General features: G+C 40.9%; 1 protein-coding gene and 1 long non-coding RNA gene across 4 annotated transcripts in view; one reads left to right on the forward strand and one right to left on the reverse strand.

Annotated features, from left to right (window-relative positions):
- The window catches only part of dhx32b (DEAH (Asp-Glu-Ala-His) box polypeptide 32b), a 48,816-nt gene that overhangs the window by 15,398 nt on the left and 11,381 nt on the right, over positions 1 to 22,037 (forward strand). Inside the window, exons 2-5 of one of the 3 annotated variants that reach the window (XM_069899701.1) lie at positions 15,543 to 15,662; positions 16,755 to 16,948; positions 18,151 to 18,535; positions 19,348 to 19,581. In XM_069899701.1, coding sequence (XP_069755802.1) covers positions 15,594 to 15,662; positions 16,755 to 16,948; positions 18,151 to 18,535; positions 19,348 to 19,581 — 882 coding nt within the window. In that variant the 5' untranslated portion in view covers positions 15,543 to 15,593. Of the gene's footprint in view, positions 1 to 15,322; positions 15,663 to 16,754; positions 16,949 to 18,150; positions 18,536 to 19,347; positions 19,582 to 22,037 lie in introns of those variants that run through there. The other 2 variants (XM_069899700.1, XM_069899702.1) reach the window with 2 other exon arrangements.
- LOC138744118 (uncharacterized) lies at positions 1,320 to 14,804 on the reverse strand. The gene is made up of 3 exons (XR_011345297.1): positions 14,735 to 14,804; positions 5,396 to 5,469; positions 1,320 to 1,741 (listed from the first exon to the last, which is right to left on the reverse strand). It is a non-coding gene; the product is annotated as an uncharacterized lncRNA (long non-coding RNA).

Raw genomic sequence — 22,037 nt, forward strand, 5'->3', positions numbered from 1 at the left:
AGATCAGAGTGGTTGGTTTTGTATTGAGCCAAAAGAGATGGGGGAGATCTTAAATGTTTGTTTTTAATCTGTATTCACTCAAGAAACAGGCACTAAGTCATGGGAAGTAAGGAAAATAAACAGTGAGGACATGAAACCTATAATGCTTAAAGAGGAGGGAATGCTTGCTGTCTTAAACCAAAAAAAGGGTGGATAAATCCCCAGGGCCTGTCAAGATATACCCTTAGACCACGCTAGTGTAGAAATTGCAGAAGCTCTGGCAGAAATATTTAAAATGTCCTTGGCTATGGGTGTAGTGCCAGAGGATTGGAGGGTAGCTCGTGTTGTTTAAAAAAAAAAGGCTCCAAAATACCCTGGATATTCTAGGCCAGTGATCCTGATGTCAATTATTGGAAGGTGTTTGGGTAGTTAGAAACTGATTAGGGATAGTCGGTCATATTTAACCAATCTTAAAGTTTTTCAAGGAGGTTACCGGGAAAGTTAATGAGAGTGGTGGGAGTGTGGAACAAGCTGCCAGCAAAAGTGCTGAATGCAGGCTCAATTTTAATATTTAAGAATTTGGATGGGAGAGGTATGGAGGGCTATGGACTGGATGCAGGTCAGTGGGACCAGGCAAAAAAAAATGGTTCGGAACAGACTAGAAGGGCCAAAGGAACCTGGTCCTGTGCTTTAATGTTCTATGGTTCTATCATTTTGTCCACTTCTATCAGGTCACCCCTCATCCTCTGTCACTTCAAGCAGAAGAGACCAAGTTCACTCATCTTCATAAGCTCTCCAATCCAGGCAACATTTTTGTAAATCTCCTCTGCACCCTCTTAATAGCATCCACATCTTTTTTGTAATGAGGTGAACAGAACTGAACATAACATTTTAAGTGGATTCTAACCAAGTTCTTATATAGTTACAACATTGCTGGACGGCTCTTGAACTCAAACCCATGGTTAATGAAGGCCCACACACCATGCATATTCTTCTCAACACTATCGGCCTTTGCAGCAGCTTTGAGTGTTCTACCACACCTAGTAAAGTATGGAGCTGACTTTAAATGTGCAGAAGGTAGTGTTTAACAGAGAGCTTCGTGACTGCCCACCTGTAAACTCCCATGGCTGCAGGTGGAATAAATAAATCAACTTAAAATTATTTAACTTTGATGTCGGGTTTTAGCTGAACCTCAAAGTACAATATTAGTAACATAAAGCTGTGTAATTGTTTGTGATAATTGCAGTCATTGGGGATTGGTTTGTAGCCCTGATTCATTCGAACGCCCACCCCCCCCCCCCCCACCTTATGTTTTTATTCATTATAAATATTGGGGCAACCAAAGGGACACATTTTTCCCAGCACCCAGAATCTATCAATTGAATTTTTTCTGGTATTACTCCCATGTGGAACATTGTACATGGCTGCCTAGATAACTTACTGAGTTTGAACTAAGTTATTGAAAAATTATAATCTGAATATATGTAATGGAACTATTTTCTACATGTTTTAATATTTATAATATACAATTAGGGTGTTATTTTTCTGACTTTGGATAATGGAAGCCAATCACCTCAGCCCTGGGATATCACTTCGTCAGGACAGTACCCCTTAGTCCACTTTCTCATGATCTGACTTGCGTTGAAAGGTTGGACTTGAGAATATTCGCCGATGATTGAGCCATTTTCCATTCCATTGCACTTCCCCAAAAAAGCACTTGGCGCCTGTGTGAAGCAAGATCTCTATGACGTGCAGACTTAGCCTGACAAAAGGAAAGTAACAATCAATCCACACAAATGACATGCAAGGACAAGATACAAGAGGACAAAATCCAATGCATTATATAGACAAGCATTCAACATCTTCAGGGTCATTATTAACCAGAAATCTAAACAAATCAGTTGCGTAAAGTCTGTGGCTACCATTACTAATCAGAGGTAGAAATACTGCAGTGACCAATTCACTTCCTGAATAAGTAATCCTTTTCACCATTAAAAAAACATACTAGCTGAGTGATGTAATACTTGATTGAATTAAAGCATCTGCTTGATTGGCATCCCATCCTATTGTCAGTTTAAACAAGTATTCCTTCTACTACTGAAGCCCTCTGTGTGATCGTCCAGATTCTATCACCAATGTGTCTATGTACAGATGGTGGTGTAGGATGACTGTGATTGGCTGAGAGTGTAGCACCATCTACTGGCAGGTCTTAAAGGATTGCTCCTAGCCAGACCAGGTCATTCTGGACTGGTCAACCTACTTGTGATACACTCCAGTCTTTTAGTTAATAAAAGCCTTGGTTTGGATCAACAAGTCTTTGGTACTTTCGACGCGGACTACACTCTGTAGCCTCTTTCATCTACAGGTTGCATTGAAGTTTCTCAGTAGCAGCCTATTCCATTCTTCAACTTGAAGGACAAATGCAGTGGCGACACAGACCATCCTAAAGGAATTGTCCTGCCATTGTTTCAATTACACTAAATGAAAATCCTGGATTTCCTCCTCTGACAACACTGGGGGAGGGGGGGGGCACATTTATCACATCAACTACAGCAATTCAAGAAGATGCAAAACATCGCAAAAAAATAATCTCATTACAAAGAATTTTGAATTTTCTGATATTTTGCATCTTCATTTGTCTCAGACGTGGTTTCTGATGTGTGGCAGGGTGAAGACTAATTCCCTAAAATTGTTCTCAAAATATTGGTGAACTCTTCCCATCTATTTCACATCTGTTGATGCTCCATAGATTTTCAATCTTCACAGATCAACTTTGCACCATCTGGTTTTCTACTTTTGCTACACAGCCTAGGGGGCAATTGATATAATTTTCATCTGCAGAGTTTGAATCACAAGAGGAATTTTACCTTCCAGTATTGTTTGAATTGGCTTACCATCTAAGGTCTTTCTAAAACCATCAGTAAGCTGTCATGTGACTGACATTGTGTGATAGATTGAAGTGGGGACCACACAGAAAGGAACATGAAGGAAACTTTAAATTATTTGTTTATGCTGCACATTTTTAAGTTATAGCAATTTCTGTAAAACATTGTTTGAAATCAATTTTAAAAGATTTGTAATAATGTAATGTTCAAAATCCAGACAGGTTCTTCATCAGCCATGATTGAGACATCTATAATCATGGATTTAAATATTAGATGAAAATAAGCATAGTAAAAAGAAAATAGTTAAAATATAACATTTCTAGAAATATACAGCTTAGTTTCCAACAACTTAAAACTTCACCTAATTGTTTTGTATTAAAAACCAATGTAGAACTATCCAAACCAATAATTTTTTGATTTACTTCAAATTTCAGTTATTGTCTTTTTGATTTACCACCTTTGTTATTTTGTTGTTCAATCCCTTTTGTTAGCATTCAACAAAGATTTGTACAAGGAAATGTCGAGAGAAGCAGAGCATAGCTCACGATCTGGATTCTCATGGGTTCTCAGTGACAGTTCATGATTCATAAAGTAATTGCAGCAAGTCGGTTTTTTTCAATTACTAAATGAAATATAATTTTAAATTTCAATCTTTAATTTTGATTATTGTGTAAAGCAATCAATATAACATCCTAATTCCCATTATTTTTTTCTCAGAATGACCCTGACGTAAGTTAATCATACATTAATTTTATGATATAGACTGATCCTAGGATATGGACACTACTGCAGTCAACTCGATGGAAACAATGATGAGTCCTGTGCAGGGCTCCTTCTAGAGGTTTAAAATATGGAGATTAAGTTAAATAAAACATTTTGCTGCTCTTTCCTTTTCAATAAGATCTGTGGCTGGAAACAAATGACCACGTTTGGCTGGCATAAAAATGAGGGGCCAAATGCAAAGTGGAACCTGTCCCTCAGCTAAGTGCTCTGCCTTAGACTGAGTGCTGGGTGCAAGTGCAGAGTACAAGCTAACGTGCTCAATCTGCAACTTGACTTCTACTTTTGGACTTGATATGGAAGCAGCGAAACGTGATTGGACTAGTTCACCGCCATAAAGAACCCCTCCATTGCGGTCTTGGACAGAAATAATTGACTTCTAATAACCACAACCATCTTCCATTTACGTAAGGTGTAAGTAAAATGCTTCCAATACTTCAATTTCCGTGTTCAAGCTTATTCAGATTGCTGCTACAATTACAGAATCAGAGTGTCAAGGACAGTCAAATTAAGGTGTATACATTGTGTTTCTTTTACCCATGTTTGAACCAAGCCATGGACAATAATGATTGATTGACAGCAAATAAGCAGGAAAATAACTGGATTAAGTTTGTGAAACAAGAAAGTCTGCAGACGTTGTGATTGTAGTAAATACAGAAAAGTACTGGATAAATAGGAGGCAAGGATATATCACCAATGTTTTGGGCCTGAGCCCTTCATCAGACTATGAGAAAAAGCAGGGTCATGGGGGGGAAGAGAGAAGAAGGGGCACAGGCCAACAGCCAAGAGGCCACAGGTGGACATGGAGAGGAGAGAAAAGCTGAGGAATACTAAGGTTAAACCTGTTCTTCGTCTTTTCCATTTAGCACAACATGTCCACAGCATCTATGACAATAAGACTTTATCTGTAAAGTGATCACCCTATGGAAGTGATCAATCCTCATGGTCGCTGAGATACGATTATGAATAATTAGTCATTGGAGAATTAGTGATGAATAAGCATCTATGTGCTTATTAATGTTAAAGATGGACATTGTAAATGCATGTAAAGGATACAGAAACTCAAAAATTAGTCAATTGAATTCTATCAGATGCATCACAGGATTAAACACCAAAAGTAGGATGTATCAGAAATCTAGATGGAAGTATTGAATCTGCTGACTTGTTCCCCTAATTATCAAAGGAAAAAATAAATAGTTAAAATCTTTATTCGGACAAGAAAGGCAGAAAAACAGAATGAAGTTATACCACAAAAAAAACTGTTGAGAAATGCATTTGTCCTCATTCAGACCTGGAAAAATAAAAAGGGAGGGTTGATCGCGCCACAATTAATATTATTGTTCTCGTGTCCAAAATAAGAAATAGCATAGATTTTAAAAAGTACTATTGCCCCATTAATATGGAACAACATTTTGGTTTGTTAACACTTGAGAAGGTTGACAATGTGAAACAAGGCAGCCCATTTTATTGGTACCCTACCAGACTCCCTAAACACTGTTTCTATCTTATAACCAGAGCACGACTCCAAGACCACCAAAAATCTGTCTGAACTATTGAAACAGAAACTTTTTTGGATTACTGGATCTGAATATTTTGTTATAATTTTTTCCATGTGCATTGTTGATTTAAACTTGCTATTAGCACGTTGCTGCAAACAAGCATTTTATTACATCTTTACATTGCACTTATACATATGTCAATAAGCTCTCATCAAACATTGATTTCCTCATCACCAGTGAACTGTGACTCACCTGGGCACTCTGACACTACCCAAACCGTAGGGTGCCACCTTGACTTGGAAATTTGTTGTTCTTTGTTAATTGGTCTAGAATGAAACACAAAAGTCCTCAGATGCTGAGATTTTAGTAAAAACACAGCCTGTGGATGCTGAGTTTCTCCAGCATTTCTGTGTTTTTACCCCACTTTGTCTAGATCTTCAAGGAACTGTGTAAAAGCACACCCAAATGCTGGAGGAATTCGGCCAGTCTTGTCCGGGACCATAAAAACTAAATATATATTGCCGTCATTTTGGTCCTGAGCCTTTTTCTCAAGGAATGAACCATAAGCAGGAAGTTTTAGAAAATCTCAGAATTCAGACAATGCCGGCTGGTGGGGGGGAGGAATTCAGATCAACAAAAGGTGTTAATTGTATATGATAAGGGGCTGAGGTAACAATTTATCATGTTTGTGCAAAAGGAGACAGGGAAGGGAGAAAGAGATGGAGGAAAGTGATGGGGGAATAAGGTAAGGTGGGGTGGGAAGATTTTAATGAAAGCCAGAGAAGTCGATGTTAATGCCATCCGGTTGGAGGAGGCCCAATTGGAAAATGAGGTGTTGTTCCTCCAATTTGTGAGTGGTCTCAGTCTGGCAGTGCATGAGACCACGGACAGACACGTCAGCATGGGAATGGGTGGCCACTGGGTAGTAAAAACACACCAAAATGCTGGAGGAACTCAGCCAGTCTTTTCGAAAAAGCACATGGAAATGCTGGAGGAACAAAGTTCCTCATGGAACTTCAAACCTTGTAACAAGTATTCACAAATTGAATGTACAGATAAAAGACCTGGCATCTCGAATAGACTTGGAGAAGATAATGTATGGAGTCAAACTGATGGGTAGAACATTTATTGGAAATAAAAGCTAAGCAAGACAGTGTCTCAAACAACTGATTGGATGTGATCTTAACATGGCATTGTTAATTCAGATCAGCAAAAATGCAAAGCTTTCTACCCTTGAGTAGAAACCTTATTCTGTTTTCCCTTGTATTTGATGCATGCAATCAAGTTGATAGTTTAATTGGTAATTCCTTTGACTAAAATTACATTTTCAGATAACTGATTTCCATTATACATGCAAGAGATTATAGCATGTAATAGTACCACTATAAATGTTTAAATGATCTTAGCAACACATTAACCACTGAATAAACCAGTTCCGTGTACAGCTGTTATAATGGCAAAAATTTTAGTTGCAGTGAAAAGAATATTCAATGATACTTGTGCGCAGTGGAAACAGTAACAGCTACAATGTGGGCATAGGATTCTCCACAAACACTAACTTTTAATCAAAATCTCGAAAGAGTGAGCCCCTTCACCATATGCTACTTTCCACATCCTTTAAAATATAAAATCATACATGAATTTTTGAGACACTAAAGGAATAGCACCAATCTTAAACAAATTAAATATAAAATCCATCTCAAATAAATATTTACACACAACTTACATAATAGGCATGTTAAAAAGTAAACATTCCTCCAAAAAAATCTAAAAGTTATAAACGCTATAATACTTTCTCTCTACTGAGATTTCAGTATAAACATTTACTAATCACATCTATTAAGTACTCCGCTGCCTGTCTGGATTACAGATGATATAAACGTGAAAGAGCCACAAAAATTGAATAAGAATTAACATACCAGCTTAAACCTATGTATCAGTTTCGTAAATCCTCAAAATGAAATGCATGTCCCCAAGGGAAAAGATGACACAATCCTGCAGCAATACGTGTTAGCTTTAGGACATAGCAGTTCACATTAATTGTAAAGCAGCATGAATAATTCTCCACTATTCATAAATGAGGTCCTACAATCTACATGCCATAAATTTAAAGATGATTCTCCTACAGTTAATAGACCCCAAAAAGGTAAATGTTGAAAAAGAAATATGATTGATGTTTTTCCTTTTATACTAAGGATTTAATTTCATTCAGAATGAAAATACGTTGCATCATGTTGATAAATTGGTGTCTTTTTGATAACAATCAGTTTGAAACCAATGTACTTCTGCCATCTAGTGAACTGAATGAAAATAACTATGGAGGCAGATGTTCTCAGCCTCATTCTTCAGTCTCAACATATTAATAAGACATTGCAAAACTATAATTTGTCGCAAACAATTTTCAATTGTATCCATGGCATTGCAAATTTTCAATATTATTTTTATAGAAATGAATAGATTGGCAGTTTTAATCAAGAACCCCAAAATAGAAATGTCTTTACTGTGGCAGTGAACCTGTATGAAAAAATCATTCAGTATAGATGCACGAATAAAAGTTACAATCCCATATCAGCAGAATATACTAAAGAAACACGAGAACCGGAGATGCTGGAATGTTGAGCAAACAATGAGACTTTGGAAGTCAGGCAGCATCTGTGGAGAGAAACAGAGCCCAACATTTCAGGTTGGGACCCTCTGTGACTAGGGTGGGAAAAGGAGATATCAGGCATCAAAAAGGGGTTGGGTAAAAGGACTGGACAAAAGAAAGCAGGAGAGGGAGAGGAAGAGACCACTTGAGGTAGTGAGTGAGATGTGTGACAGGCAACGTATCTCTATGCAATCCAAAAACTTTCTATTTCTTATTCTCTTTTATACTTAGTTTGATATTATCTATATTATATATTTTTGAGGGGGGAGGTGGGGTGGGATTTGTGGGATGGGGTGAAAACCATGTATGTAACTTTATTTTGGTTCTTTGAAATCTGTATTATATACATTATTACTACATGGAAAGAAAAATTTTAAATAAAATATTTTAAAAATTGGGGATGGTTTGAAAGAAAAGTGAAAACCAACAGGTAGAGGGGTAAATGTATATATGGATTTCACCAAAGTTCTTCGTGGTCGGGGTCGGCTGCTCTGCAAGGTCAGATCACATGGGTGAATGGATAGAAAACTGACCATGGTAGAATGCCAAGGGTAATGGTGGAAGGTTGTTTCTCGGATTGGAGGCCTGTAACTTGTGGTGCGCCTCAGGATTTGGATTGCTATTTGTCATCTATATTAATGATAAATATTTAAAACATACATGGCATGATTAGCAAGTTTGACGGTGACGCTAAATTGTCTAGTATTGTTGAAAGCAAAAGCGGTTGCCAAAGACTGCACCAGGATACTGATTGGTTGGAAAGCTGGGCAGAGAAATGGTTGATGGAATTTAATATTAAGAAATGTAAGGTGTTGCCTTTGGGGAGGTCTAACATGGGGATAACCACTGGTGTCACTAGTGGGGTGCGGGAGGTACGGACCACACTGGATGACACCAAAATGACTGTCTATAAAATTTTTGTGCAGTGTCTCAGCAGAAATGTATTAATTTTTCTAAAAATATCCCTGTAGATTAGTTATAACAACAAAAACATTTTTTGTAAGCTCATCTTACATGTTTCATTATATCTACGAGGCTAAAACTCGATGCTAATTTAATTTTTGAACCTTCGAATGTGCTCCGGTCAGAGCTGTCATTATTACCCAATCACAATGATGCTTTGAATCACATGGTTTTGTCCACATGCACCACAAGCATGTGCTGTTGTTTTCTTTGCTGCTGGTGTATTTTTATAGTTGCTGCTTTTGTCAAATTTTCTGGTGTTTTAGCTACAATATTATGGTCATTAAAATATTTGTGATTTAGGAGTGACATTAGTATAAAAAAAATTACCAAGGATTCTGTATGGTCTGATATGGAAGGAGGTCCATGGGGGGGAGGGGTGACACCAATCCTAGTGAAGCCACTGCTAGGACCTACATAGTGAATGGTAGAGATCTGGGAAGTGTTTTAGAGCAATGGGATCTTGAAGTACATGTGCATAGTATCTTGAAAGGGAGCTCAAAAAGGCTTTCAGCATATCGGCCTTCATCAGTCAGAGCATTGGATGTACTGAGTTTGGGCGCGGTGCAGAGGAGGTTCACTGGGTTGATTCCAGAGATGAAGGGGTTGGCCTATGAGGAGAGATTGAATTGTCTAGAGCTGTACTCACTGAAATTTAGAAGAATGAGAGGGAATCATAGAACCATCTGACATGGTAAATTAAGGCTCACTCTGAAGTTTTAAGAATAAATTGGATAGATACATGGATGGGAAAGGTCTGGAGGGTTGTAGAATGGGTGCAGGTCAGTGGGACTAGCAGAATGATGTTTTGGCATAGACTTGAAGGGCCTTTTTGTGCTGTAGTGTTCTATGGTTCTAAAAGTATTAAAGGATGAAAGGCATAGGCAAGTAAGTTGTTTCCATTGGTAGGGGAGATCAGAGCTAGGAGACATAGCCTCAAGGTTCAGGGGAGTAAATTTAGGACAGAGATGAGGAGGAACTGCTTTTCCCTAAAGATGGTGAATCTGTGGAATTCATTGAAGCAGAAGAGGCTACTTCAGTAAATCTATTTAAAACAAAGTTAGATAGATTTTATACATAGTGGGGGAATTAAGGGATATGGGGAAAAGGCAGGTAGGTGGAGATGAGCCAATCAGCGCTGATCACATTGAAGGGCAGAAAAGGCTTGACAGGGTGGATGGTCTACTCCTGCTCCTATTTCTTATGATCTTATGTTGTTATTGAGTGTAGATTTGGGTGGTCATGTTGGTGAGACCCCATTTGTGTGTTCTGTTTTGGTCAGTTATAGGAAAGATGTTGTCGAGCTGGAGAGGGTATAGAGAAAATTTGAGGATGTTTCCTGGACACAGGAGCCTGAGCTACAGGGAGAGGTTGAGCAGACTTTGGGAGCACAGGAGGATGAGGGGTGATCCCATAGAAGTACAGAACACACAGAGTCTTTTGCCCAGAGCAGGAGAATCAGTTGCCAGTGGACATAGGTCAAGGTGAAGGGGAACAGATTTAGGAGAAACCTGAGGAGTGAATGGAATGGCCTGCTGGAGGAGGTGGCTGAGGCATGTACTATTGCAATGCTTGAGAAGAAAGTGAACAGATACATTGACAGGATATGGATGAAATGCAGGCAGGTGGGTCTAGTTTGGGTAGGATATTTTGGTCGGTGTGGGCAAGTTAGTCTGAAGGCCTTGTTTCCATGCTGTATGACTCAATGAAACAATGGAACTGGTTAGGGATAGGGGGATACTAAAAATTGGAAAATTCAATGTTCATTCCATTGGATTTTAGGCGAGCCAGGCAGTACATAGTACGTTGTTTCTGAAGCTTACATTTAGCCTGCACATGGATGATGTTAGGAGCAGACAAAATTGTGTTGGAATGACCAAAGTAATTCAATTGATGGCAAACAGGAGTTGCAGCCGGTCCCTGTGAACAGAGAGCAGGTGGTTGGCAAAGCGGCTATCCAATCAACATTTGGTCTCTAAAACATAGAGGAGGCCACATCTGATGCACCAAATACGGTAGATTAGGTTGAATGAGATGCATATCAAGCTCTGCATCACCTTATAAAGAGTTATGTTTATGGCCCAGGATGGAGGCGTGGAGAAATGTCGACACATGTATTGCACCTACATGTAAATTTTCAATATAAATGGGATTTGACACAAATAAAATAATCAAGGAGATTTGTGATGACTCTGTGGAAAGCAAATCTGTCCTTTCTCAGGATGCCAGCATGAATGGACACCTCACAGTTACAAAAATCCCAGTTGTTCTAGAAATTCTTATCCAAACCAATGCTTTCAAAGTTTAGAGTTAGTCAATGTTTCCCAATAAGATTATGTTCATTCTCTCCTAGTGAAAGTTAGCAACCATCCACAAGCTTTTCTAAGTCACTGGGAGAACAGTACATAAAAACACCAGGTCAAGTAATGGTAGATAGTGCTAAGAGAAGATTCAGGAGCGGTTAGTGGATAATGGCATGCTTTAGTTTATTAATCTGTAATCTGTGTTGACTTTTACTCTTCTATTGTGGCTGATTGTTTGCTTTAATGTGTCCCTGTTGTATGCAGCCTGTGAGATATGACCACAATCACATCATTACAAAAGCTTGAGCCAAGACAAACTCCATGAGCTCCCGATAAACTTCTTCAGCCACTAGATTAGAGTGAATCCAACTACTTGGAAGTACGTGATCCTCTCTTAAGGACACATGGTTGAGACAGCCTTCCTGCTGTTGCTCTATCGCGCAACATTAGCTACATCATTGAGTTCTAATTTAACCAGGTTGCAATTAAATCTTTTGCAACTGATTGGCATTGTAATATTTATGGCATCTTTCCCAAGATGAAGGTCAGGTCAACTCACACGATGAATGTGCACATTAGACGCCAAACTGAAAACCAGTTGGCATCTGTTGTATACAAACTGTAAACACACCACCATGCAGCCCTGTTTTAATTTCACTTTTCCTTTTCATAACTTGGAAGAAAGAAGTGAGCATTTGTAACTTTTTTTAGTCACTGCTGTCACGTAAACAATGACAACTTTGTGGCTCTTGAGGCCATCTCTCTTTTGCTCAATTAGTTGTAATTATCTACAGTCCAATACTGTCAAATAGGTCTTCTCCTCGAGTGGGTACAATAAATCCACATCCGATCTCATCTACAGTAGTCCCCATAGAAGCAAAGGGTTAAAGTTATGACAAAGATGTTACTATCCAACATTTTCCCAACATGCAAATTTGTACCTTCAAAGACAGATGATAAATAAACCAATGGAATATTCAGTTGTCAAGCACAGACAAGCAAACATTTATAAAGAGAAGGAGGAATTTGCCATCCGTAAAAAACGTAACCATAAATTTCATTCAGAACTGTATCTAGTACTGTTCTCGATAAAATATTATGCATTTGAAAATTTCTTTAAAATATTGTTTGTCAGACATCTGATCTAATTGAAATCATAGATTCACATTCTCATAATTTAAGCACTCCATTTAACAATTGAGTGTCATGTTTTTCCATAATCATTTTCTAGTATGAGCAAAATCTGAATCCAAATCATTTGAAATATATTTATTTTGTTTTTCTCTCTCACAAACTGTACAATTTGATTGGTTCACAAAAATATTTTTGAACTAATAAAAGGAAAATCACAAAAGGTAAACTATTTGGCACAATAAATAAATCAATTTGTCTAACAGAGGATTAAGAGCATTGGCAGAAGGATTACAGGGGAGGTGAAGGCATCATCTCCACCCAAGGGTGGTGGAGGTCTAACACTCACGGTCTGAAAGGGTGACAGCAGCAGAAACCCTCTCCGCTATAAACAACCCTGCAGTGATAGGATCCCAATGTTGGAAGGTGGAATTAGGCTGGGCATTTCTTTTACAACAGGCACTATGGGCTAGGTGGTCTACATGTAATGTATTTCCCTGCTCTGCAAATTTTACAGGAAAATTTAGGGAGGACTGAACATGTGAAATGCAAACTTTCGTCAAGCTTTTCATTTCCCTCCAACGGTGATGCAGAAATTGAAGAGTGGTGAGAGTCTGCATCTCAGGACTATCACTACAGCGTTTCCGACTGGAAATTTTGGAAAGACTGCTTACCGGTTTCAGTAATCGGAAGTCTGACAGTTTTGTCAAGGAAAGTCAGAAAAAGCTTTCAATGGAACACCAACTTCACATGTAAGATTTCTACCAGGCAGTTACCTGGCCTTGGTTCCTTGTATAGATTCAGATTATATAGAGCTGAGAGGATTAAAGTCATGAGATATGGGATCAAGGAACCTTGGTTGTTTGGATTCAGAATTGGCTTGCCTGCAGAAAGCTGAGGTAGTACTAGATGGAATGTATTCTAGTGACTAGTGGTATGCACAGGGGTCTATTCTGGGACCCCTGCTCTTTGTGACTTCTAAAAATGACTTGGATGAAGAAGTGTAGGGGTAGGTCAGTATGTTTGTAGATGATACAAAGTTGGGAGTTGTTGTGGATAGTGTAGAGGTTGTTGCAGGTTGCAACAGGATACAGAGTTAGACAGAGAAGTGGTAGATGGAGTTCAAGTGTGTTGATATACTTTAGAAGATCAAACTTTAAGGAGGAGTATGTAGTAAATTGCAGAATTTTTAATAGAATGGATCTTGAGGTTTAGGTCAATAAATTGCTCTCGGTTCTGTGCACGGAATGGTCTCCAGAGTGGGTATTAATCTTGGAAAGGAGGGGTTGATGTATGAAGAAGATTGAGTAAATTGGGTCTAAACTCTTGGAGAATATTTTGAAGGAATGTTTTCTCCAGTGTGGCTATCTTGAGCTGGAGAGCATAGTTTTAGATGAGGGGATTACCCATTTCAGACAGAGAGAGGAGGGATAGTTTTTTTTTCTCAGAGCAATGCGATTCTTCAGAATTCTCTCCCCCAAAGATCTGTAGATTTAGTCATTAAAAATATTCAAGCCGGAGATTGACAGGCTTGTAAACTTCTTGGAAGTCAACAGATATGGGCAGAGAACCAAAAGGTGATGCTGAGGTCAAGAATGGCAAAGCAGACTGTTCCTGTTTCATCAGGCAATCGGACAGATGAATGGATGGGAAAAGGTTTAGAAGGATATGGACCAAAAGCAAGCCAATGGGACTTTACTCAACATGGATGAGGTGGGCCAAAGGACCTGTTCCATGCTCAATGACCTGCTTGATTTCAGGGAATGAGTTTTTTTTTCCCCCATTAGGATTCAGGGCAGAGCTGTGCTTTTTATTATGTAGATACTGTGCTGAATTTGACGGAACATGTTCCACACCTGGAATTGGACGATAAGAGTTCCAGCCACCGTTCAGATAGCGCGACCCTCAAACAACAGAGAGAGGGAGAAGCGACAAGGTGCCACAGTGTTTCTTTCTTTGGCTTGGCTTCGCGGGCGAAGATTGATGGAGGGGGTAAATGTCCAGGTCAGCTGCAGGCTGACAAGTCCGATGAGGGACAGGCAGACACGGTTGCAGGGGAAAATTGGTGGGTTGGGGTTGGGTGTTGGGTTTTTCCTCCTTTGTCATTGTCGAATGAGAGAACAAATGTAACCATTTGCATTGATGGGCATGTATAGATATGATTAACATTGTGGGTGTGAAAAGCCTTTTAAACAGGTTTTGGTACATTTTTTGTGATTGTGTATTGGGGGGGTAGTAGAATTTCTCATCCCCCCCCCCCCATTCACTTTCAAAGCAACTGAGCATGGAGGGTGGAAGGGCCTGCACTGTTGGAACGGGCACATTTCTTCCCTGACAGTGACCAGCAGCTTCTGCGACAGTCAGTTACTAAGAGACCAAATGGACTTTCCACACTCGGCAGATTCGAACACCCCCCCCCCCCGGCCTTGATTGTTCAGAGATTAAGTGGCCAGTGACCGCCTTCCCCCACCCCTTTGGTCGGGACTGTTCAGAGTCGCTCGACACGTGGTTTGCGACCACCCAGCAGACGTGGTCGCAACTTTTTACCTCCAGACCCTTTTAAAGAAGTCGATTTGCCAGAACGACGTCTTTTGCCTGCGGTTGCCTGTTGGGGTGGGGGTGGGGGTGAGGGGGTGGGGGTGAGGGTGGGGGTGGGGGTGAGGGTGAGGGTGGGGGTGAGGGTGGGGGTGAGGGGTGAGGGTGAGGGTGGGGGTGAGGGTGAGGGTGGGGGTGGGGGTGAGGGGTGAGGGGTGGGGGTGAGGGTGAGGGGTGGGGGTGAGGGGTGAGGGGTGGGGGTGAGGGGTGGGGGTGGGGGTGGGGGTGAGGGTGAGGGTGGGGGTGAGGGGTGAGGGGTGAGGGTGAGGGTGGGGGTGAGGGGTGAGGGGTGGGGGTGAGGGTGAGGGGTGGGGGTGAGGGGTGAGGGGTGGGGGTGAGGGGTGGGGGTGAGGGTGGGGGTGAGGGGTGAGGGTGAGGGTGGGGGTGAGGGTGAGGGTGGGGGTGGGGGTGAGGGGTGAGGGGTGGGGGTGAGGGTGAGGGGTGGGGGTGAGGGGTGAGGGGTGGGGGTGAGGGGTGGGGGTGAGGGTGAGGGGTGAGGGGTGGGGGTGAGGGTGAGGGGTGAGGGGTGGGGGTGGGGGGCAGCCACAGGGACCCTCCGCCTCGTTGCAGGGCTGCGCTCCCTTTGTCCTGACCGGAGCTGTTGATGGCGACTCCCCGGCTGGCCACTGCAAGCCAGGACCGGGCACAGCTCGACCCACAGGGGTGTCCGTCGGACAGCGGCGATGAAGTTTTAGCCCGTGTCGCCGACTTGGAGATGAATCCCTTTGATGGCCTGCCTTATTCCTCTCGCTATTACAAGCTCCTGCAAGCAAGGAAGCGGCTGCCGGTGTGGGAAGCCAAGGATGTCTTCATGGCGAGTTTACTGGACCATCAGTACATCATCCTGTCCGGAGATGCCTGCGTGGGCAAAAGCAGTCAGGTAGGACTGTGTCCGTCATGTTCTCCCGGCAGCTTGTTGGAGGGCGGCCTTGACTTGTGTTTCACCCCCACCCACTGTTTGGGGGGGGTGGGGGGCGCCAATAGTATCAAAAATGTATCTCAGAAACAGCTGAAGGAAGGAGCCTTCCTTCTGGTTACAGGCAGCGTGTCGAACAAAGTTCCTGCTACCCTGACCTTACTTCAGGGCAGATTGAACACTTCTGCGCCATCTCCGGAGCCTCCAGACCATTCCTGTAATGCAGCCCCCAGAACTGCCTCTCCAGAGTTTTATGGAGCTGCATCATAACTTGCACACCTTGACGTTCATTGGCCTGATTGATGGAGGTCAGTGTGACATGAGGGGCCCTCTTTATCACCCTATCCACTGAGGTCAATCAAATCTTTCAGTGTGCAATCTGTGCCTGCCTCCTATGAGTCCATTGGGATATGACTGAGCTGTGGCTTCCCCCCTCCACATTACCCCTAGAATAGATTTTCTTCACCTTTTGTTTGACTGCAGCTCATGAGCACTCAGTGTTTTTTCTTCTTATGTCAGTAGCTATCAATTCAGATTGAAGGCAAGGTGGTGGAGGGAAAAGAGGAAGGAGAATGGAATATTTCAAAGAGTGGAATAATGTTCTAAAAATACCAAACATTAATAAGCTAAAACAATCAATAACAAAACTAAAGGATAACCAGTATAAATGATGTTGATCGTAAGCTGAGGAGAACTATAGGAGATGTGTTTGGGTTTGATTTTAGTGGGAACAGCAAGTCTATTCACAGTACAATCTTTATACTGCATCCACCATTCCTGCCAAATTTAAAGGAAACTGCCATCAAAACCTTTAAGTAATTTGTAGCTGATCTATCAGGAAAATGATCAGAGCTCATGAAGTTAGGGAAACCTTGTGCACATCCATTTTGTTTCCTCACTAACATTTATGTGTGTACCTGTAACTGAGAACATATTGGCAATGCATGTATCGAAATTGATGTATGACAAGAGTATTCTAATAAACTAATTAACTGTCCGGTCTTTGCTGACCAAGGCTGCTCTCACCCTGATTGTTTCCTTTGTTATATTCTGCAGATTCCCCAGTGGTGTGCAGAATATTCTCTTTCCCTCAACTCTCAGCATGGGGCTGTTGTGTGTACACAGACGCACAAGCAGACAGCTGTGGGCCTTGCTCTTCGCGTGGCAGATGAGATGGATGTCAACATCGGCCATGAAGTGGGCTACGTAATTCCATTTGAAAACTGTTGCATCAATGAAACCATCCTGAGGTCTGTGTATTTCTATCTCCTTCTGGTGACCTTTGTGAACCATCATTCCATTGAAACAGGAAATAAATGGGGGGGGGGGGGGGTCCTGCAGCTGCATGTCCTCCTTCAGGCAAGCTGATGCCATATGCTGCTCCTTCCCATTTACGTTAGTCTGTATAAGGATTAACAAGAGAATGCCATAGTAATGAGGGACAAAGAAAATGGATTAAAATGAGGAAGATCAGCAGGAGGGGGAGCATGATAAAAGAAATCTGAGTGAAACAAAAGTTGAACAAAAGAATTATATAATTCAACTTCAAAGAGTAAATGTTTCTTTAAAAAATTTGGCCTGATTTAAAATAGCTTTTTACTAAGTCAGGGGAAAATACTTGCCATTGAAACTTGGCAAAATTTTTTTTAACTTCTATCTCATCTAACGTAGACATTATAAAAATGATACTGTGCAAATTCTATGCTGCACACACCCGAACAATAACTTGAATAACTTGAATTCAAAGGAGTATCTCTTAACTGGCAACTAACCTGAGGCTGTACCATTTATTTATGCATTAGACAATATGTATGGTACAGAAATTTAAGATAAAGATATACTTTTTTTTCCATAACTCCACTCTAATTTTAGTTCTTGCTCTCTTTTACATTTGAAAAGGCTATGGATTATTCATATCCTGACAGGAGAGGTTATTTGATATTGAAATTATTTGATATTGATACTTTTAAATTGGTAGTTGGGATAAATTGGAAAGACACGAGTAGATTACACCCATCTCTTTTTTTCCAACAAAGAGACTGCCCCCCCATTCCCCAACCCAACCAATCCATAGGCTCGAATATATTTTGAGCTAAATTCAAAAAGAAGCAGTAAATTCCATTCTTTGCATTTCCTCTCCACACCAGCAGTTTTTCAGAACTAATCGGTAAGGTTGTCAAACTGAGACTCACTGTTGCCAACTCATCATGTCAAACTTAATTCCACATTCCAATTGATTGAAAATCTGCTCCCTCTGCCATTCCCCTGGAATCCTGTCAGGCTTGAAAAACGTATGGTACTCCTCTTTGATCATCCTTGATAGCTCAGGAGAAGGGTTGTGTATTGGGAGAAAATTTTTTTCAAAACTTGTCTGTAACCTTTCAACTGTTCTTTTTTTCCTTTCAGCATGTTCAAATCGAGACGTCCAAATAATATTCTCCTAATTCCTTAGGTATAGCACAGATGATATGCTTCTGCGAGAGATGATGTCAGACCCCTTATTGGAACATTATGCAGTTATCATTGTGGATGAAACTCACAAAAGAACTGTTTCTACAGATATGCTACTGGGTCTTCTGAAAGACATTGTGAGACAGAGACCAGAACTAAAGGTTGTTGTAATAACCTCCCCTCACATGTCGAATAAGCTGCATACTTATTATGGTGCAGGGCCTCTAATACAAGTGGAGAATGAAGAGCCCGATGGCTGTCCATTTGAAGTTGTTTACAGTTGCATACATCAAGAAAATTATTTTTTATCAGCTCTTAGACTGCTATTTAACATACATAACACAAGGGAGAAGGGCGATGTTGCAATTTTTTTGTCCTGTAAAAAGGTGAGCTCTTTGCTTGTTTCTTTTACATTCCTCCTAAAAAAAACAAAATACAGAAATGATGTTGAATAGACAGCAGGCAAGTCTGTGAAGAATCGACCATTAGAACCATGCATCAAAAATGAGTGCAACTGGTGGCTGATATCTTCCTATCTATTAAGGTCCATTTAACTCTTGACTGAAGATGAGCTACTTCTAATCATAATGACATTGTAAAACTATTGATTATTTGAGGGACATAAATAACTACATTTCTTGGCTATTCTGACATTTAAAAAGTGACTGCTGCATTTTTTTAAATCCTCTATTGAGATGGGGGTTACTTCCGGCTTGTCCTGTTCCAGAAATGTCATTGGTACTTGTTGCTAACGATTATTCAGTCTTTCAATGTTTTAACATCGCTCTTCTGAAATTTGCAAATCAATTTTGTATCTCCTGTTGCTTGATCAATTTCTCTGCTTTCATCTGTTTTGGAGTGCACTTGCTGCTCTGGTAACTTTGCTTTGTGAGGCATAAGGAGTGTTGATAGAGTTATCGATGATGGAACATCTTAACTATATTCAATATATAGAGATATGTGCTTTTGGTTATGGTCGTTGAAGGGTAAATAGCTTTTTGTTTGTCTTACCCAAATCACTGCAATTGGACAGTTGCAATAAATCATAAAATTGACGACCCTGAAACATTGTTCAGTCTTGCATTTGAGTCAAGGAATCAAACCGGTATCATTTTGTCTGATTGAACTGTATCTCTTAAAGAACAAAAAATTTTTTGCTGTCTTTTCTGTAATAAATGATATATTTATATACATGCAGGAAATTGATGAAGCCTACAAGATTATTGGACAAGAAGCTTCTAAACCGCATCCAATGCTGGGAGAATTAGTGCCAATTCCTCTTTATCCAGAGCAGACGACGTCTCTAGGCTGGTTGGAGCAGAATGGAGATCGATACAGAAGGAGGGTGATACTGACTACAAGTGTGGGAGAGTCCTTGCTTTGCAGAGAAAATGTGAATTTTGTCATTGATGTAGGCATGGAGAGAAGGAAAGTGAGTAGACTACTTCTGTAGCAGATTTTGTTTAATAAATATGCTATATTTCAAAGGATCCTTGCATCCTATGAAATGGTGCAGCCGAGATAGGTAAACTGGTTGACCGTTTTGAGTTTTGTGTGCCCGATGGAGATGGGGGGGGGGGCTGGAGTTTTGTGTGCCCAATGGAGATGTGGGGGGGGGGGGGGGGGCTGGTAGTCATGGTAGGGAGCTGGCTGATGGAGGACCTCAGTTTTCTTCAGGCTGACTTCCAGGCCAAACAACAAGACTCACCAAGGCAAATAGCGCCTTTGGAAGACTACACAAAAGAGTCTGGAAAAACAACCAACTGAAAAACCACACAAAGATAAGCGTATACAGAGCCGTTGTCATACCCACACTCCTGTTCGGCTCCGAATCATGGGTCCTCTACCGGCACCACCTACGGCTCCTAGAACGCTTCCACCAGCGTTGTCTCCTCTCCATCCTCAACATTCATTGGAGCGACTTCATCCCTAACATCGAAGTACTCGAGATGGCTGAGGCCGACAGCATCGAATCCACGCTGTTGAAGATCCAACTGCGCTGGGTAGGTCACATCTCTAGAATGGAGGACCATCGCCTCCCCAAGATCGTGTTCTATGGCGAGCTCTCCACTGGCCATCGTGTCAGAGATGCACCGAAGAAGAGGTACAAGGACTGCCTAAAGAAATCTCTTGGTGCCTGCCACATTGACCTCTGCCAGTGGGCTGATCTCGCCTCAAACCGTGCATCTTGGCGCCTCACAGTTCGGCGGGCAGCAACCTCCTTTGAAGAAGACCGCAGAGCCCACCTCTCTGACAAAAGACAAAGGAGGAAAAACCCAACACCCAACCCCAACTAACCAATTTTCCCCTGCAACCGTGTCTGCCTGTCCCGCATCGGACTTGTCAGCCACAAACGAGCCTGCAGCTGACGTGGACATTTACCCCTCCATAAATCTTTGACAACGAAGCCAAGCCAAAGAAGAAGATTTCAAAGGATATAAAGTTATTCGGCATTTACAAAGTATTGTTTCAACCCAAAACTTCATATTCTTTTGCAATGGAACATTGAATGAGTATATAGGAGGGCTGCACAAAATAGAACTATTCACAAATATTCTGGCACCTCCTATCCAGAATCCTACACCATATCTGTTCAGGTTTAGTGTCACATGTACCAAAATGGAGCAAGAGAGATTGTTTTGCGAGCAAACCAGTAAATATCTTGTACTTAGTACAATCTTTTCTATTGGATCATTTTAACCATTTTCAGTCAACTAACTTGTATTTTTGCATGTATTGTATTTTAAATTAAATGTAGAGATCCAGCCCAGCAACAGGGCTCTTCAGGTCTATGAGCCCATGCCATCCAAATGCATCCATGCGGTCAATGAACCTGCTAACCCCTTACATCTTTTGAATGTGGAAGGAAACTGGATCACCTAGAGGAAACCATGCAGCCATGGGGAGAATTTATAAACTCCTTACACCCAGTGCTGGATTCAAATTTGAGTCATTGGTGCTGTAAGAGCATAGTGCAAACCACCACACTAAACGTGCTGCCCCTCTGAAGTACTTGGAGCAGACTACTTACTGGTTGTCAATCCCTGTCAGTGAGTGATTTAACAGGATTGAGTAGTGGTTGTGCAAATGGGCCAGGGATTCTTTGGTATTCCAATCGGCGATGTATGCTTTAGCAGTGTTTTGTAGGGAGCACTGTGATTTAAAAATAATTGTATACCCAATATTTCCTTTTGCAGTATATATTTTTTGTGAAGATTCATGAACAATTTGTATGGTTTAAAATCTTCAGGCTAAGCGAGTGAATGGGATAACAAAGAACAGAGGTTCAATCCAGATCCGTCGACTACAGGGCCTTGCTATTGCCTCAGGAGCCCTTATATGTGCGATTGACCAAACATTCAAGCTACATGAGACTTGGAATCAAGTGTAGAACCAATATTGCAACTTTCTGGTTAAAATTAACGACCGAACTAGAGGAACATGCTCAAATTTCAATGTCTCATAAAAGCCCTGCTTGTGTAACAGAACTTAATCTTGATGTTTTAAAGATGAATTTTCTATTCCTTGTATCTCAAACTCTACCAATGTGTCTTCAAGCCTCTGGACTTTTGAAACAGCTGTACTATCATGAATCTACAGAAAGCTTTGAAACATGAAGAAGTTGTAGAAATGAATTTACACTGATTCCATAGATCCTCAGGAAAATACTAATGGTGGTGGAAGATAACACTTGAATCACCAATGTTACTCAAATTGTTTCAGATCGGTTTACTTTTAGGTTAGCACACTAATAATCGACTTAAAATCTATCTCCAATCTACTGGTAATTTTGGAGATGCATTAAAAGCTGAAGTTTTCACGTGATTCATCTTGACTATGACCAACCAGTGCTTTGGGTCTAAGTAATGTGAATTAAATAATGCTGTA

Source organism: Narcine bancroftii, chromosome 10 (assembly GCF_036971445.1).
Source record: "Narcine bancroftii isolate sNarBan1 chromosome 10, sNarBan1.hap1, whole genome shotgun sequence".
Taxonomy (NCBI): domain Eukaryota; kingdom Metazoa; phylum Chordata; class Chondrichthyes; order Torpediniformes; family Narcinidae; genus Narcine; species Narcine bancroftii.